General features: G+C 52.2%; 1 protein-coding gene across 1 annotated transcript in view; it reads left to right on the top strand.

Annotated features, from left to right (window-relative positions):
- PTPRU (protein tyrosine phosphatase receptor type U) overlaps positions 1-17,794 on the top strand; it is an 81,032-nt gene that overhangs the window by 33,321 nt on the left and 29,917 nt on the right. The window contains 9 exon segments of the mRNA XM_079777197.1: positions 3,207-3,515; positions 7,159-7,268; positions 7,603-7,804; positions 8,124-8,226; positions 11,063-11,336; positions 12,083-12,118; positions 12,855-12,872; positions 12,874-12,894; positions 12,896-12,997. Of these exon segments, the coding sequence (XP_079633323.1) occupies positions 3,207-3,515; positions 7,159-7,268; positions 7,603-7,804; positions 8,124-8,226; positions 11,063-11,336; positions 12,083-12,118; positions 12,855-12,872; positions 12,874-12,894; positions 12,896-12,997 (1,175 nt within the window).

Here is a 17,794-nt window from a genome sequence, read left to right as displayed (position 1 = left end):
TCCATCCTGGCTTCACTTCAGAAGTCTCAGTTGTTGCCTTTTTTTTTTTTTTTTTTTTTTAAGATTTTAAAATAGATTTTTATATAATATGGGTTTGGTGATGATGAACTCCTTTAGCTTTTTCTTATCTATGAAGCTCTTTATCTGACCTTCCAATCTGAATGATAACTTTGCTGGGTAGAGTAATCTTGGTTGTAGGTTCTTGCTATTCATCACTTTGAATATTTCTTGCCATTCCCATCTGGCCTGCATAGTTTCTGTTGAGAAATCAGCTGACAATCGTATGGGTGCTCCCTCATAGGTAACTAACTGTTTTTCTCTTGCTGCTTTTAATATTCTCTCTTTGTCTTTTGCTCTTGGCATTTTAATTATGATGTGTCTTGGTGTGGTCCTCTTTGGATTCCTTTTGTTTGGGGTTCTGTGCGCTTCCTGGACTTGGAAGTCTATTTCTTTCACCAGGTGGGGGAAGTTTTCAGTCATTATTCCTTCAAATAGTTTTTAGAATCTTGCTCTCTCTCTTCTTCTGGCTCCCCCATAATTCGGATGTTGGTACGCTTGAAGTTGTCCCAGAGGCTTCTTACACTATCTTCAACTTTTTGGATTCTTTTATTCTTTTTGCTTTTCTGGTTGAGTGTTTTTTGCTTCTTTGTATTTCAAATCTTTGACTTGATTCTTGTGTTCCTCTAGTCTGCTTTTGGGTCTCTGTATAATATTTTTTATTTCAGTCAGTGTATGTTTAATTTCTAGTTGGTCCTTTTTCATATCCTTGAGGGTCTGGCTAAATTTATCGGCCTTTTCTAGGAAATTCTTGAAAAACCTTATAACCATGGTTTTGAATTCTATATCCAGTCGTTTTTTTCCCTCCATTTCTTTTGTTTGTGATCTGTTACTTTGTCTCCACATTTTCACTGCTTCCCTGAGTAGGTAGGGTAGCTTTGTGTGCTAGGTTTCCTATATGGCCCAGTGGGTCGGCCTCCCAGTCACCTGAGGTAGACACTATTGGTGCACCCCTTTGTGGTCTGTGTGTACAGCCTTGTTGTAGTTAAGTCTTGATTGTTGTTGGTATCACTGGGAGGAATTGACCTCCAGGCCAATTGGCTATGTGTTTCAGCTGCGTCTATGCCGGGAGACCTATGCTGGAGACAGCCTTATAGGACCAGACTTGCAAAATTGCAAGAGCCTCTGTGCTCAGCTTGGATGGGGCGGAGTCTCAGGGCTGAGCAGACAGTCTTGGCTTCCCGTCGGCCCTGCCCTTGTGCGTGCGCCTCCAGACCTCTACCTTCCGCGGCTCCCCTGAGTTTCCGCCCAGCAGTTCAGATTCCCCCAGGCTCGCCTGGAACTGGGGTCCGGTGCAGTCAGAACTGGGGCCCGGTGCAATCAGAAGCTTCTGACTCCCTTCCGCTAGGGAGAGCCAGTGGCAACCTCAGCATTCAGTCTTCTCTGCGCGCGTGCCTCCAGACCCCTGCCCGCCGCGGCTTCCCCGAGTTTCTGAGTCTCCGTGTGCCTTTCTCTCTACCTGACAGTCCAGACTCCCCCCGTATGAGCCTGGGTCCACGGCGTTTCGCCCGGAACTGGGGTTCAGTGCAGTCGGAACTGGGGTTCAGTGCAGTCGGGGGCTTCCTTCCCTCTCCCACCAGAGAAAGCCAGCCAGGCACTCAGCCACCCGCGCACGTGTCTCCGTACCTCAGCCTTTTGCAGCTCCTCTGATTCTCCGTGTGTTTTCCTCTTTCCTTCTAGTTGTAGGATTTCCACTCAGCCAGCTTTCCTGTGGTTCTGGATGATGTTCATTTTGTCTTTTAGTTGTAGTTTTGAAATTGTTGTGCGAGGCAGCAGTTTAGGTGTTTACCTATGCTGCCATCTTGGTTTCTCCCCTCTAAAATAGATTTTTAGAGAGACAGGAAGGGAGAGGGAGGGGGGGGGGAAACATTGATGTGAGAGCAGAACATCGATTGGCTGCCTCCTGCACAACCCCCATCAGGGACTGAGCCCACAACCTGGCATGTGCCTGACTGGGAAGTGACCCAGCAACCCTTCGCTGCATGGGACAACACTCAACCAACTGAGCCACGCCAGCCAGGGCGAGAAGCCTCAGTACTTTAATTTATAAGATGGGGACAACTTTCTGGCCCCACAGAATCATCAAGAAGCTGTAACATGTTCCTCCCTCTTGTTTGGGTAGCTGTCTCTCCTGGTGTAATTTTTTTTTTTTTTTTTGACAGTGAATTCCTAAAAGGGAGCTGGGTAGTGGTTTAAGATAATGGATTCTGGAGCCAGCTTGTCCTGGTTTAGATCTCAGCTTTGCCACTTACTGTCTATGTAACTGTGGGAAAGCTGCTTAATCTCTCTGTGCCTCCATTTCCATGTCTTTAGGACAGGGCTAATAATAGCACCTGCCTATTGGATTATAGTGAGGATTAAACGAAATAAAGCATTTTAAAGGCTCTCAAACAATGCCTGGCATATACAAAGCCTCCAGTAAATGTTAACTGCCATTATTATTATTATTATCCTTACATAACATTGTATTTCCCTTTTTGCTTTGGCAGCCAGGGAACTCACCACCCAATTTGAATCTTATATTTAGGATCTTCCCCCTCCCCCCCCCAATTCCCCAGGACTTAATGGCATGCATTTCTGTTTCCCCAACATTCTCTGGCATTATTTAACTGTTTGGCTCTCATTTCCTTTCCCATCCTGATTTCTAAATAGTATTGTATCATATGTTTCAGAACAACTTGGAATTAATCACGTAAGAAAAATATAGCAATAGGTTGATTCAGACTGGCCTGATGTGGTCCAGGAATTAGGAGGTGAACTGTGTTATTAAAACAAAAGTATAGCTGATCGTTTGTAGGGCCTATTGTGTATCAGCTTTTGTTGCATGGACTTGGCATGCATTACCTTAAACTTCACAACCATTCTCTGAGGTAGGGCTTATTATTATCTCATTTTGAAGCTGAGGACACTCAGGCTCAGAGAGGTGGAGCGTCTCAGCCAGTGGTTGCCAGCTGCAAGAGGCAGAGCCAGGATTCGGCTGTGGCCCCCCCTGACTCCGGAACACACACTCCTACTTCCAGGGGGTCCCTTGAGCTCTTGGGGACAAAGGAGGGATGATTTCAGTCAGCTGACTGAGATGTTTTCTCTCTGATTTATCTTCCTCTTCTCTCCCCATTTCCTCTGCCCTCTCTGTTTTCCGGGGGTTCCAGAGCCCATGCGGGCCCCCAAAGGCCTGGCTTTCGCGGAGATCCAGGCCCGCCAGCTGACCCTGCAGTGGGAACCCCTGGGCTACAATGTGACGCGTTGCCACACCTACACCGTGTCCCTGTGCTATCACTACATCCTGGGCAGCAGCCACAACCAGACGGTGCGGGAGTGTGTGAAGATGGAGCGGGGTGTCAGCCGCTACACCATCAAGAACCTGCTGCCCTACCGGAATGTTCACGTGCGCCTCGTGCTCACTAACCCCGAGGGGCGCAAAGAGGGCAAGGAGGTCACCTTCCAGACGGACGAGGACGGTAAGATCCCCAGCCCTGATCCCCGGGCCCTCAGTGCTTCCTACAGACACCCCATGTCTGAGACTGGAATGCAATATAGGACATTTTTTTTTTTGCTTAGGATTAAACCGACTCTATAACAACAAAGTCATGATAGCTAATATTTATTCTCTGGAAGCCTTTGGGTTTATTGGTGTAATTTCTTCCTTAAATGTTTGGAAGAATTCAGCAGTGAAGCCATTGGAGTTTTCTTTGTGGCAGTGTTTTCACATAACAGTTTTTTTGGTTTGTTTGTTAATCCTCACCCGAGGATATTTTTCCATTGATTTTTAGAGAGAGTGGAAGGGAGGGGTAGAGACAGACAGAAACACGAGTGTGAGAGAAACACATTGATTGGTTGCTTCCTGCACCAGCCCCAATCAGGTCAGGGGACTGAGCCTGCAACTGAGGTACATGCTCTTGACCAGAATCGAGCCTGGGACCCTTCAGTCCATGGGCAGACGCTCTATCCACTGAGCCAAACTGGCCAGGGCCACAGTTTTAATTTTAAAAATAGATTTTGGAATATTCAGATATTTTTTTATATTAGTTTTGGTGTACTGTGTTTTAAGGTATTTATTTTACCTAAATTGTCAAATTTCTTGTTATATGTTGATTATAATATTCTCTTATTACATCTATTTGATGTCTGCAGGGTCTATGTGATATCGGTAATCCGTGTCCTCTCAGGAGGTGAACTGTGTTATTAAAATCATACCTAATATTTTGTAGGGCCTATTTCCTATTAGCTGTTGTCTCACGTACTATGCCTAGGAGGTGAGACAACATTATCTTAAATTTCACAACCATCCTAGGAGGAGGGTCTATTATTATCTCATTTTGAAGCTGAGGACACTAAGGCTCAGAGAAGTGAATCGACTCAGCCAGTGTTTCCAGCGAATGTAGAGAAGGATAAACTGAACTTTTTTTTTCTTCCCACCTTAGTTTCGTTGGCTGGGGCCCTATAAATTAGACTGAGAAAAGACAGATTAAAAAGGGAAAACTGGAGTTTATTACCATGTGCCTTGCACATAGATGTGGGAGTGCGTGCCCAGTGATGAGTAACTCAAAGGAGTGGTTAGAACTTTGGCTTATATGGCATCTTAACAAAAGAACAATGAATTTTTAGAGAAGTGACAAGACAAAGGAAAAGGACCTTTTTAGGACCAGCAAATTATGCGAAGGCAAAAATACGGGGAAACTAGATAAGGGCTAGTTAGTAAAGTTTGTATAGATTCTTCTAGTCTAGAGTTGTCCACTGATTAACTTCTTTCCTTCCGGTAGAGAGGGGAGGGGGGCACCTTTACAAATTTATGTCCTTTTAGGCAAATAGGGGAGGGCGGAGAACTTTCCTTGTATAGTCCTTACTTAACATCGTTGATAAGTTCTTGGAAACTGTGACTTTTAAGTGAAACAACCTATAACGCAAACAATTTTACCAGAGGCTTAATTGATATAAACCAAGTTGAAGTTCCTGTGGCATATTTCTGGTTAATGACCCCAAACGCTTCTAATGTTAAACATTCAAATAAATGTCAGCTATACATACATTTTAAAAAGATGGTTAAAAACAAGTAAGGTAATTATTTTTAAACCCACTTATTCCAGTTCAGGGTCGAGGGAGCTGGAACTCAGGGCCCAGGTCAGGACCCCACCCTGGACAGGACGGCCTTCCAGCACAGGGCACAGCACATGCACTCACTGGGACCATTAGACACAGCACTCACCTCACACACACCCTTCCATCTCGGGGACACTGGAAGACACTGGAATGCCCAGAGAAAACCCACAAGGACATGGGGAGAACAAGCTCCACAAAGACAGTGGCCCCGGCCAGGAATCGATCATCTTTTTCTGATCAGCATTATAACGAACCATGTTGAATGAAAGGACCTTCTGTATCTATTTCTCCTCAATTCCCCTCTCAATTCAGCTCCAAACAATCCAAAGTGGCATATTTCGGGGTGCCATACTCTGCAACCCTGCACAAACAACCTCTCAAGTTCAACATCAGATTACTCTGTTCTTAAAATCTTTTGACCTCTGCCCTCCTCCCCCCAAGGTATATTGTTGTGGCGTCACCCCATTCTGACCAGGCCTCACTTGGGCTGCTCGGCCTTCTTCCTTCTTTCTCTGCCCCTCTCCTTCCCCTCCCTCCAGTAACTGCTCGTTATTTAACATTTTATGCTTTTCATGTAAGTATTACTATAATACTTATAGGACGTAGGCTTCTATCAAGTGGTCAGCTCAGTGAATTCTCACAGACGGGACACATCAGGATAACCCACACCCAGACCAAGAAATAGCATCACCGGCTCCCGGGAGCCCCTCCCCCTCACAACCTCCCAAGAGTAACCATCAACCTGACCTGTAATGCCATAGATTAAATTCTGCTTGGTTCTGAATTTCATATCAGTGGAATCGTACAGTGTGTATTCGTTTTATACACTGTAAAAAGACTGGCTTCTTTCTCTCAACCTTTTGCTTGAGAGATTCGGCCATGTTGCATGTACAGTTCTATAGAATCTATTCTCATTGCTGAATAGACCATTATGTGAAGGTACCACATTTATTTATCCTATTGACTCTTGTTGGGCATTTCCGTTGTTTCCAGGGTTCAGCTATTTTAAATTGTGCTGTACAGAAAAATCCTTGTAGATTTTTTTGGAGTAGATTTACACATTTCTGATGGGTGTGTCCATCATAGGTAGCTAGATCCAATTTCCCCAAGTGGTTGCATCAATGTAATCAATGTATACTCCCAGTAGCAGTTGTGTGAAAATTCCCGTTGCTCTGCATCCTCACCAACACTTGGAATTGTCTTTTGCATGGTACCATTTTGGCGGGGGGGGGGGGGGGGGGGAGGTGTTGCCTTGGCAACTGCTCATTTTCACACAGAGCACTTTGGCTTTCATTGATTGTTGTCTGGGTTTCTGCCTTCCCCTGCCCTAGGAGCTCAGCTTCCCCACAGTGGTTTATTAAGGTGTTTTTCCAAACAAAGACCATCCTCTTCCCAGAAGAAATTCCTGTGACTGCTGTTAAGATGATACATGTGAACAAGAGCAGACAAAACAAAACAAAACCATGCCCAAAAGGGTTTATGCTAAAATGTTAACAGTATTATTCTTTGGCTAATGGAATTGTAGGTGCCATTAATTTTCTTCATGCTCATTTTGATTTTCTACATTGAACATATTGTTTGTGTAATTAGAAATTTTTAGACAAGAATATATCTCTATCCACTATTCCGCCACTACTGCAGTTGTTTTCATTTCTCTGGCAAATGTTTATATTTTCTGAAAACCACTTAACTGGGTCCAAATAGGACCATTCAAACATTCTTCTCAGCTGAATGCAACCTGCACAGTAATGAAAATGCCAGCTACCCTTTTTGAGTACTCAGGAATGGGTTGAACCATAGGAAATTGCGGTAGGTATATCGCATCATTTAATTTTGGTGAGAGAGGAGTTATCATCACTCCGTTTCACTGATGAGGAAACTGAGGGCCCAGAGAGGCTGAGTAATCCTAGCGTACCAGGTAGGAAATGGTAAGGCTGGAATTTGAATTCAGGTATCTGGCTACGCGGCCAGCTTCCCCCTGCCCATGCCGCCTTTCCCTCGCAGTGCCTGGTGGGATTGCAGCCGAGTCCCTGACCTTCACTCCACTGGAGGACATGATCTTCCTCAAGTGGGAGGAGCCGCAGGAACCCAATGGCCTCATCACTCAGTATGAGGTGGGTTTGGACCCCATTATAGTGAGGGCCGCTGGTGGAAGGCGGGCACACAGCTTGGAGAGGGAGGTGCAGGGTGGGGGGACGGAAGTGATCATTGAGGTTCCTTCAGCTGTGATCAGAGTCTGGGGGTTACAGGGACAAGGGACCGGAAGGCAGGAGAGAGAGGTGAAGGTGCCCAGAGGCCTGGGCGGAGGGGCATGCACAGTCCCACTGAGCCTCTCCCTTGGCCCAGCCTTATCCCGAGCTCACCTGCACCATGATGGGTGCGAGGCTATGGGGCCAGTGATGCCCTTCCCTACTCCTGTGTCTGCCCACCTGCCCATCCTGCCCCCAGATCAGTTACCAGAGCATCGAGTCGTCAGACCCAGTGGTGAACGTGCCAGGCCCACGACGTACCATCTCCAAGCTCCGCAATGAAACCTACCACGTCTTCTCCAACCTGCACCCAGGCACCACCTACCTCTTCTCCGTGCGAGCCCGCACGGGCAAAGGCTTTGGTCAGGCGGCACTGACCGAGATCACCACCAACATCTCAGGTAAGCTCCGGACCCTGGCCTGGCCCCTTTGGAGGAGACTCAGAATTCTGGGGTTCCGTGGGCACCAAGAGGGTGTGGGGGACCTCTTGGGGGTGGTTATCGTGGGCTCCTCCTGAGAGAAATGAACCATTTAGGGTTTGAGGTCAGGGAGAATTAAGTCAGAGGGCTCAGGAGACCGTGGTTAATGGAATCAGAGGGCTGAGGTCAGGGGTCAGGGAAGCTCAAGTGAGAGAGAACAAGGAGCCTAAGGCTGAAGGGGAAGAGATCTAAGGACAGGGCTCCAGGAAGGTGGTGCTTACGTTCCTGTCCCCTTCCCCAGCTCCCAGCTTTGATTACGCTGACATGCCGTCGCCCCTGGGGGAGTCTGAGAACACCATCACCGTGCTGCTGAGGCCTGCACAGGGCCGCGGTGCGCCCATCAGGTGGGAGAGCCTGGATGGAGGGGTGGGAGGTCAGGGCCGTAGGGAGGAGGCCCCTGCTCTGACCCAGAGCACCCACACAGGCCAGCTCACCCTGGTCCGCCCTCAATCTCCCCCTCCGAGTTCAGTGTGTCTGGAAGAGGATGTTCTGTGGTCATGGGCAGGCAGAATGCCTGTTGCCACGCCCCTCGGAGGCCATGGGTGTCTGGCGGTGATTGTCATGAGCTCTCTGGACAGTGTCCAGCCTGGAGAGGTGACTGTCCAGGCTTCTCCAGAAGGCCTTCCCTCAGACACCTTGGAGCAGTGAACTCTGGGCCTTCTTTCTTCTCAGCTTATTTCCTGGAGGGTTCTTCCCAGGGAGACACAGGGATGGGCTTTCTAGGAGGCTGGGCAGCCAGCTGGATAGCGCCATCTCTCTGGAGTGGCCAAGAACGTGGCTTCTCCATTTCCTTCCCCCAGAAGAAGCTGGGCTGCTGGTGCCATGGTGGCTGCCTTTGCTGGGGAGAAGGTGCTGGCAACAAGTAGGCGTGTGAGAGAAAGACATGTGATGTGTGTATGCGATGCATGGTGTGGATGTGAGAGTGTGTGTGTCGGTGAGAGCATGAGGGTGTTTGTGGGGTTATGTGCACATACTCTGCCAGCCAGACACCATGCTAGGGACGTCACCTGCATGGACATACACCGAGTGGCCAGATTATTATGATCTCTGAACGCATAATAATTTGGCCACTCAGTGTATATCCTATATAATAAAAGGATAATATGTAAATTGTCCCCTCGACCAGGAGTTCGACCAGCAGGCAGGCTGGCCAACTGTCCATGTCCCCTCCCCCTGGCCAGGCTGGCTGTACCCCACCCATGCACGAATTCATGCACAGGGCCTCTAATATATATATATGTATACACACACACACACACACACACACACACACACACACATACTGAGTGGCCAGATTATTAAGTGTTCAGAGATCATCATAATCTGGCCACTCAGTGTATATGTATATCCTCATGGCATCCTGTGAAGGAGTACTAGTACCCTTATATTACACATCAGGAGACAGGCTCAGAGCCTAAAGAACTTGCCCCCAAGGCCGCACAGCTGGTGAGAGAGAGCGCTGGGGTTCTACCCCAGGTTTGTCTGCAAAGCCAGTACCTTTCCTTGAAGTCACAGAGCCTCCCCGCCCCTCTGGCCCATCCCCTCCTTCCCCAAAGGTCCATGCACTGGGAGAGGGTGACAGCTTGTATTCGGGCGGGGGTGGGGCATGGCAAACCCTGTCAAGAAGGCAGGGAGTTGCTCACTACCCGTGACACCCCTCACGCTTCCACTCTACCCTCCGCTCTTTTCTCCTGCTTTGCCTCCCCCCCATATTTGCCACGGCAAAGCCTGTCAGAGGTTGGTTCCCAGACCTTCAGGGGAGATCCAGAGAAACGTCAGGGCACCTGAGGGGCATTTTGCATTTTTACAGGAGTCTCAGAGGAATTGGGAAACCTCCTTTCCTTGTCCTTGGAGGGTTCCTGCGAGCCTGCCTGCTCAGCATCCCTCTGGGATGATGATGAAGAGGCTGGGCAGAGTGGGGGATGGTGAGAGAGAAGGGAGAGGTACGATGGCTGTGCAGCGTTGGGTATGTCCCTTCACCTCTCTAAGCTCCCTTTCCTTATCTGCATAATTGGGAGCATGCCAGGTCAAGCTGTGCTTTTTCATGGCTAATGCTGATTATCATCATCTCCTGGTGGGACACGGGACCAGGCGAGGCCTGAATTCAGCCTGGCAAATGGGGGCTGAGAGGGGCCTGGGCCGGTATTTGCAATGCGCTAGTGACAGGGAATGACCCTGTGTGGCCCACATCCCAGGATGTTGGGGTGATTCCCCCACAACTTGGAAGCTCAAAAGAAACAGCTGGAGAGCAAGGCAAAGGCATTTCTACTTCCCAGAGCGCAGGCTGTCAGTATGGGGTGTCACATGCCAAGACGTGATCAAGGCTGTGACTGGAAATATTTAAATTTGTCAGTATTCATTTAGTTACTCTTGGCTTTGTTCCACAGAGGATGTGGAGGAGCTCACAGCGAAAGGCCATTCAGTAAAGTGATATAAACAAAGAGAAATACACAAGTCGGGACCAGGAGACACAAATCAGAGGGAACACAGACCAGGGAGCATTATCAGCCAGTAGGACCGTGAGACGTCGGGCTCAGAGCTGTAAACTCCGGGCGGCCTCTGGTGGGGAGGGTATTCGGGATGTAGGGTTAGTGTGTCCTTGTTTGCTTGCTCAGTGACCGTCTCCCCAACAGGAAGTTATTTCCAGGAAGACTAGATCCCCAAGTGCCTAGCACAGGGCCCATTGTCTGAGCTCAGTAAACGTTTTCTGAATGAATGAATGAATGCATCTAGTCTAACTCTAGTTTAAGAGGCTCAGAAGGGAGCCAATGGTGATGCCTGTGGAGCCTGAGGCTATGGTTTCCGGTTCCCCCCGACCTGTGGCAGGCTCTGGAAGACTCTTTGAGGACTCTGGCTGGGGCTTTAGGGCTAGGCTCACCTGAGCAGGGCCCACATTCAGCCTCCATCACAGTAATAACAGCTGACAGGCATTGGCTGCTTGCTAAACTTGCCTCCTTCCTCACATCTTCCTCATGGAACAGGCCTGTGATAACTCCCATTCTACAGAGGAAGAAACTGAGGCAGGGGTGTGGGGGGATTTTAAATGACTTGCCCAGCTAGCAAGAGGCAGAGCCGAGATTAGCCCCAAGCTGGGCCTGACCCCAAAGCCCATGCCATTGGGCCCCAGATAGCTCTCCCTGACCTGGCCCCGGACCACCGCGCTCTCCGCTCTCCCTCCAGTGTGTACCAGGTGATTGTGCAGGAGGAGCGGCCGCGGAGGCTGCGGCGGGAGCCCGGCGGCCAGGACTGCTTCCCGGTGCCGCTGACCTTCGACGCCGCGCTGGCCCGCGGCCTGGTGCACTACTTCGGGGCCGAACTGGCGGCCAGCAGTCTGCCCGAGGCCATGCCCTTCACCGTGGGAGACAACCAGACCTATCGCGGCTTCTGGAACCCACCGCTGGAGCCCAGGAAAGCTTACCTCATCTACTTCCAGGCAACAAGCCACCTGAAGGGGGTGAGGGACAGGCCGGGGTCGTGGTGGGGGCGTTGGGGGGCAGACTGGGGACACCTAGGAGCGGGTGGCCACGGGGCCAGAGACCCCTCCAAGCCCCGCCCCTTCTCCTGATTCCCGCCCCTCTATTGGCCCCTGCCCTCCTATAGCCCCTTCCTCGCTCCCCGAACCCCGCCCCTCGTCTGAGCCCCGCCCTCCCCAAACCCCTCCTTCTCCGTGAGCCCCGCCCTCCTCATAAGCCCCGCCCCTCCCTAGCCCCGCCCACCCTTCTGCCCTCATCACACTCCTTTTTATCTAAGCCCCCAGTCTAGTCCCTGTCCCCTCCCTGAGGCCCTGGTCTTCACTCTGGGCTCCTCTCTCCCCAGAGGACTCCTTCTCAGGTTCCCGCTTTCACCAGACCTTGAGGCCTAGAACCCGCCTCCTCTTTGAAGCCCTGCTCTTCTCCAGGCCCCTCCCTCCCCGGATCTCTCCTTCCCAGGCCTACCCCTTCTAACCAGATCCCTGGACCTAGGCCCTACCCTAATTTTGGAGGCTCCGCCCCCTTTCTTTCCCTGTTCCCAGTGCCTTCCTTAAGGCATTGCCCTATTTGCAGGCCTCTTCCCTCCTAGTTCCCCCAGGCCCTCCTGCCCTTAGTTACAGTCCACACCAGACAAGCCCTGACCAGGCCCAGGACATGTGTCCCAGGTTTCCTCCTGGGGAGGGTCAGGCCTGGGCTTCCGAAGTGCTGAGACCCCCGTCTGTGCCTCCAGGAGACCCGGCTGAATTGCATCCGCATCGCCAGGAAGGTAAGTCCTCCTGCTGGGAAGGCGGGTTTCTCACTTGATGGGTTTTTGGGAGCTGGACCCTGAGCACCAGGGCTGTGGGAGCAGAGGGGGGTGGTCCGGCCGCTCTGGGGTCAGGAAACATTTTCCTTCTTGGCTCAAGGGCAACAGGGATAACCCCCTCCCTTCCCTCTCTCCTCATGGTCACAGAAGGGGCCTTGGTAAGGGCTTGGAACAGGCCTGTGGACGGGCAGCCATTATGGTTGGGCCATGGGAGTGATGGATGCTGGGCACTAGCTCTGGGTTCTTATTTGCCCCCTTTCCTGTGGTGGGGACAGGGTGGACCCTCCTGTGTAGGGACTGTCTCTGCTCCCAAACAGGAAGTGTGGCTGGTTCCCCATCCTGAGATGCCCTAATCACACCCTAGGTACATAACTATCTCCTCCTATCACCTCCCAGGAGGGCCAGAAGGTGGGTCTGAAGTCCCAGGCATCCTCCAACCCCCATTCCCTGTAGGATGGGGGGACTGGAGAAGGCAGAGAGGAGAAGGGAGCTATTCCTGATAGGGGAACAGTGCAGGTAAAGCCTCTGACACGGGGACGCAGAAGGTGTGAGGGGTTGGTGAGGAGACACATTGAGGAGGGGCAGTTGTCTCTGTGCATGTGGGTTTGTGCAGCCCGGTGCATTCCTTGTGGCTCAGACCAAGGGGTAGGTGGTCCTGTGTCCCCTCTGATCCTTTGTCCTGCTTTGCTCTCCCCAGCTGCCTGCAAAGGAAAGCAAAGCGCCCCCTGGAGGTGTCCCCAGAGATCAGAGGAGATGGGGCTCATCTTGGGCATCTGTGCCGGGGGACTTGCGGTCCTCATCCTCCTCTTGGGGGCCATCATTATCATCATCCGCAAGGGGGTGAGTGAGGCTGTGCCCTGGCCCATCCGTGGCTCCTTCCCCTCAGAGGCCTGGTGGGCATAGAGGAGGCATGGCTAGAGACCTGGTAGGGCTGGAGCTGGCAGGGCAGCCGCCTGGCGGGTGTGTGGAGGGCTGCCAGCCTAGGCATCAGGCCTGGGGATGGACCCAAGCCGGGTGGTGGGAAGCCAGAGACTCTGCAAATGGAGCTGCCCCTAAGCAGCTTGGCTGGAGCCTGGGTCTGGCTGGTGCCAGGTGCCACTATCCAGGAAAGCAGTGCCTGCTGCCAAGGAGCTGTGCTGGAAGTAGGCACCGTCCTCCTGTGCCTGCTGGGCTGTTCAAGTGCGGAAAGTGTGGAGACGACATGATTTTGAACCCCCAGCCCCCTGCAGACCTCCTGCCGACTTGTCTGCCCTGACTACGGGGTTGTGGTGTTGACCTTGAGCAGTGGGGGGTGGTGCTCATTCCCCTTCAGTCCAAGGACCCCGAGCCTCACTCTCCTTGGGCTCAGCTTGCCCTGGACCCTCTTATATTGCTCCCCAAGGAGTCCTCTTGGGCCCATGACTCAGAGAAGACCTCCCTATGGCCCCTACCATTCCCCAGGCCTCCGAGGTCCAGCCTCGTATTTGTGAGGGCTGTGTGTCCAGTGCGTTTGGCCGTGGGCAGCATGAGTCCCAGCACATCTTAGAATCCAGAACTTAGAAGCATGGAGTTTTGGAGTTTCACAGCCCAGGATTTGGGATTCTAAGCATCTCAGAATTTAGAATTGCAGAAGCTCAGAGCCCAGAAAGTGAGATGCCAGGCAGTTCAAGGATATCGAGTCTAGTGGGTTTTAAATCTTTTTAAAACAACAGAACCAGTTTTCAGAACATCAAATAAACCTCCCCTGGGAGCCCAGTACGTGGAGCCGCTGAAGCTGAGTCTCTCTTTGGAAGCCCGATGGGGGCTTCTGAGACTGCTCCCCTCCTACCTCACCCCCCCAACAGGCAGCCCCAGGACACTGTTATGCATGCATCTTAATTGAGGACTAGAGATGCTCAGGCCCAGAGGGGTCATGAACCTGCCCAAGGTCATCCAGGGAACCAGAGGCAGAGCCCACTCCACCGGCTCTCCACCTGGGCTCTGGCTCCTGCAGCCCTAGCTGCTGCCAGGCTGGGCGCACATGGGTGAGTTGGCGCCGGGTCTCTGGGCTGCCAGGAGCCGATAAGCGGGATCCAGGGAGATGAGGGAGAATTGGCCAGGGCCCCCTTGCCTGAGGCCAGGCACCAGCCTAGGGAGATTCTTCCAGAGAGTCTGGGGCAGGACATGCCAGCAGTGGGCTGGTGGCGTTGAGGTGGGGGTGGCCTGTGCAGGGCATTAGGCTTGATTTTTCCCGGCCTGCTTTCCACATAGCTTCGAGATACAAAATATTTTTAAAGCACCATTTGTTTAGTAGTTACTATGTGCCAGGAGCATCTCAAATATCACATTAGTTATTGAGTACCTACTGTGTGCCAGGCACTATCTGGCTCGGGATACATTAGAGAACATATCCTTCTTGGATCTTGACTTACGAAGAGGGTCTAACTCCCTTTTCATGATGAGGAAATTGTAATTGAATGACCTGCCCATGTCACTTGACTGATAAGTGGCAGGTCTGATTTGAACACAGGCCTGGCTACAAAGCCTGAGCACCTACCTCATGGGCGGGGATGTGAAGGGTCTTACCACACTGGCACAGTCGATGCAGTAAGTGGCAAGTCCCTATGCTTCTCGCCAGCAGGGGACTTGGGAGTTCACTCTGGGGGGCTGGGGAGTGGGACAGATGGAGAGGGGTGTAAAGGAGGGGTCAGATATTAGGGGGTTGCATGTGGTATTTGAGGCCCTAAAACATCTACCCTCAAGGAGGGAGGATGGGCAAAGGGGGGGATGTCACCCATCCCTGCGGAGAAAGCATTGGGTCCAGGAGACAATGAGCCAGAGATGCTGCCAGGCCTCACTAGGAAACCCTCAGTTTATGCAGCTGCTACCCCATAAACCCTCCAGGCAACCCGAGAAGCTGCCAGGATCCTCCTTTCCTCTAAAAGCCATTCAGTCCCATTCTATAGCATGTCACCACCGCCCCCCCCCCACCAAACCCCCCAATTCTACTTGGCCTTCAGGGTGCATTGTGCTCCTCAGGGGTCCTCCAGTCTGTATTGTGGGGTGTCAAGTGTCAGAGCAATTTTGGCAGGGATGGGGGTATTCAGATCAACTTGGGGTACAAATGTCATGGACAGATTAGGAGGTTGCTGTGGGAGGGCAGTTACTCAGTTACCGCCCTGTGTGCACTCTTGTTAGAAGAAGGAGGTAGCTGGGGCAGGGGATTATGGGGGACAGTCAGGGCCAGCTGGGAAGAGGTGTCAGATGCTCCATCCTGTCCTGCCTGTGTGGACAGTGAGACTGGTGGAATCTGCCCCGAGACTCCAGTGCTGGGGCGGCCGAGAGGCCTGGCCTACCCCAGACCCCAGACCCCAGACCCCACACCCCAGACCCCAGAGCTCAGGCTGGGTCAGATCCCCTTGCTCTGCCTCTAGAGCTCCTCCCCCTTTCCTTTGCAGCACTTTCTTCTCCTTGCACTTTTTTATTTATTTACTTGCATTGCTTTACTCCATGTTCATCTTCTCTGCCGACTGAGCGCTCTGTGAGGACAGAGAAAGTTCTGGCATGTGGGTTGTGCATCCCCCAGGGAAGAGCCAAGGCTGCTTCCTGATGCCTAAACCTCACGACAGCCCCAGGGGTGGAAGGGTGGGGTGGGGGGTATTATTGCCATGACTTGTTTAGAGGAGGAATGGAAGCTCATAGAGGTGAAAATGCTGTAGTTTCCCTTATTTATTGATTTCTCATTCAATGAATTATTTATCGAGGGGTTGTAATGTGCTGGACACTGTCCTGGGCCCCGGGGATCCAGCTGTGGGCAGGATCCTCTTGTGCTTTGTAGTTCGTGGGGAGCCTTGCATTGAATTAGAAGAAGCACAAATGGATAATTACGAATTGTGAAATGAACAGGGTGCCTGGGTTGGGGGCAGAGAGGGATTGTCGGGGAGTGGTCAGGGAAGGCCCTTTCAAAGTAATGACCTTTTAGGAAGACTAGAAGAATGCTATTCTACCACCCCCTCCTTCAGGGCCTCTGTCACCAGCCACAGGGCCATGGACCCTCCCCTCTGTTGGTAGGATGGATGAAACATGCTGGGGGACCTGGAGCCAAGCTCCTGCCCTCGCTGGCCCTCAGCCTCCCACCCTCCTCTCTCCTTCCCTTCCCCTAATCTGCAGGATTTCCTTGTGAAAGGCCATTCGTTGGGGTTTCTGCTGATGGGGTGATGTGGAGGCAGGTGAATGGAGGCCCCTGGATGTGGCCTCAGGGGAGAGCTAGCTCTGGGGCCAGGGCCCTGACCCTGCTCTGGACTCCACTAGAGACCCCCAGAGAGTCTTGGGAAGACCATGGGTGTCTGAGACTGAGCTTCCTCGTCTGTGAATCAGACCTGCTCTGCCTCCTCTCTGGGCTCTTGACCCAAGCTGTGCTTTGGGTGCCCATGAAGGGCGGCCTCGCTCCTTTAACGGACCCCGCACCCAGGAGCAGTCTCGGTGGGTGAGGGGGCCCCCAAGGTTTGCCCTTGATCCCTCTCCATCCTGCCCCAGCCGCTTGTTCCCTCTGAGACACAGGTGTATGCAAAGGACTGTCACCTCAGGGGCAGGGAGGCCTGCAGGTGTGAGGGGGATTGGGACTGAGGGTGGGGGGCTGTCTGCAGAAGTGAGTGTAGTTACCTTGAGTGTGTGAGTGGGGGATGTCATGTGTGTGCGTGTACACATATGTGTGTGTATTTGTGAATATGTGTCTGTGTATATATCTCAGTTGTGTGTTTAAAATGTGTGTCTGTGCATGTGAGTCCATGTCTGCATTTGTGAGTGCATGTAGTGTCTGTGTGTTTCTATGTGTGTACAGTGAGTGTGTATCCATCTGAGTGTGTAGGCCTCTATGTGGGTACTTATGCACATTTCTCTCTGTGTATGCGTGTGTGAATGACTGAGAGCTCTGCTTCCCCCAGCCCTTGGCACCTGAGTAGCAGGCCCAGGGAAGGTTTTGGAAGGGACTTGTGTCCTGGTTCCAAATAATTGAGCCTGGCCAGCCCCCTCCCCAGTCTGGAAAGCACCCAGCTCCTCCCTGCTGGCTGGGCGCTGCCCTGGGCCCAGCCCTGTGGAAGGACCCTGGGCCCAACTGTGCTTTTCTCTTTGCACGCTGCCAGGAGAGACCACTATGCCTACTCCTACTACCCGTAAGTAGCTCCACTGGCCTGGGCCCTGGCCCCTCCGTGGGGCCCCCCCCCCCCATTCCCTCCAGCTGGGCTTGGGCTCCCACATCCTTCTCCATGGCCACCTCTGTCTCTGAGCTTCCCTCCTCTGTCTGACTGTCTTTTCTGTGTTGACCTCACGTGGAGGTCACATGCACTGGCTTTGTAGTCAGAGTCTCAGGTTCAGACCTGGCTCTGCTGGGTCACCTGGCAAGTCACTTACTCCCCTGAGCCTCCGTGACCTTTCACCCTGAGGCAGCCCCTTGTGTTTGTGAGCCATTCCTGCTGGTCAGACCACGTCTGTGTCAGGAAGGGCCTCACACAGGCCCGCTCTGGGTCCACAGCCCTGTGTGCCTGTGGGGGGAGGGGGGGCAGGCCTGTGCCCACAGTGGCAGCTCTCCACACAGTGCAGATGGCACTCAGGTCACGAGGAGCCCCTCCTTTGCTGGGTGGCCCCAGGCTCCTCAGGCCCACCATTTCCGGGGAGCTTCCT

The sequence above is a fragment of the Cnephaeus nilssonii genome, assembly GCF_951640355.1.
Source record: "Cnephaeus nilssonii genome assembly, chromosome: 7".
Taxonomy (NCBI): domain Eukaryota; kingdom Metazoa; phylum Chordata; class Mammalia; order Chiroptera; family Vespertilionidae; genus Cnephaeus; species Cnephaeus nilssonii.
The sequence above is the reverse complement of the archived record's forward strand: the minus strand, read 5'-3'. Positions and strand labels throughout refer to the sequence as shown.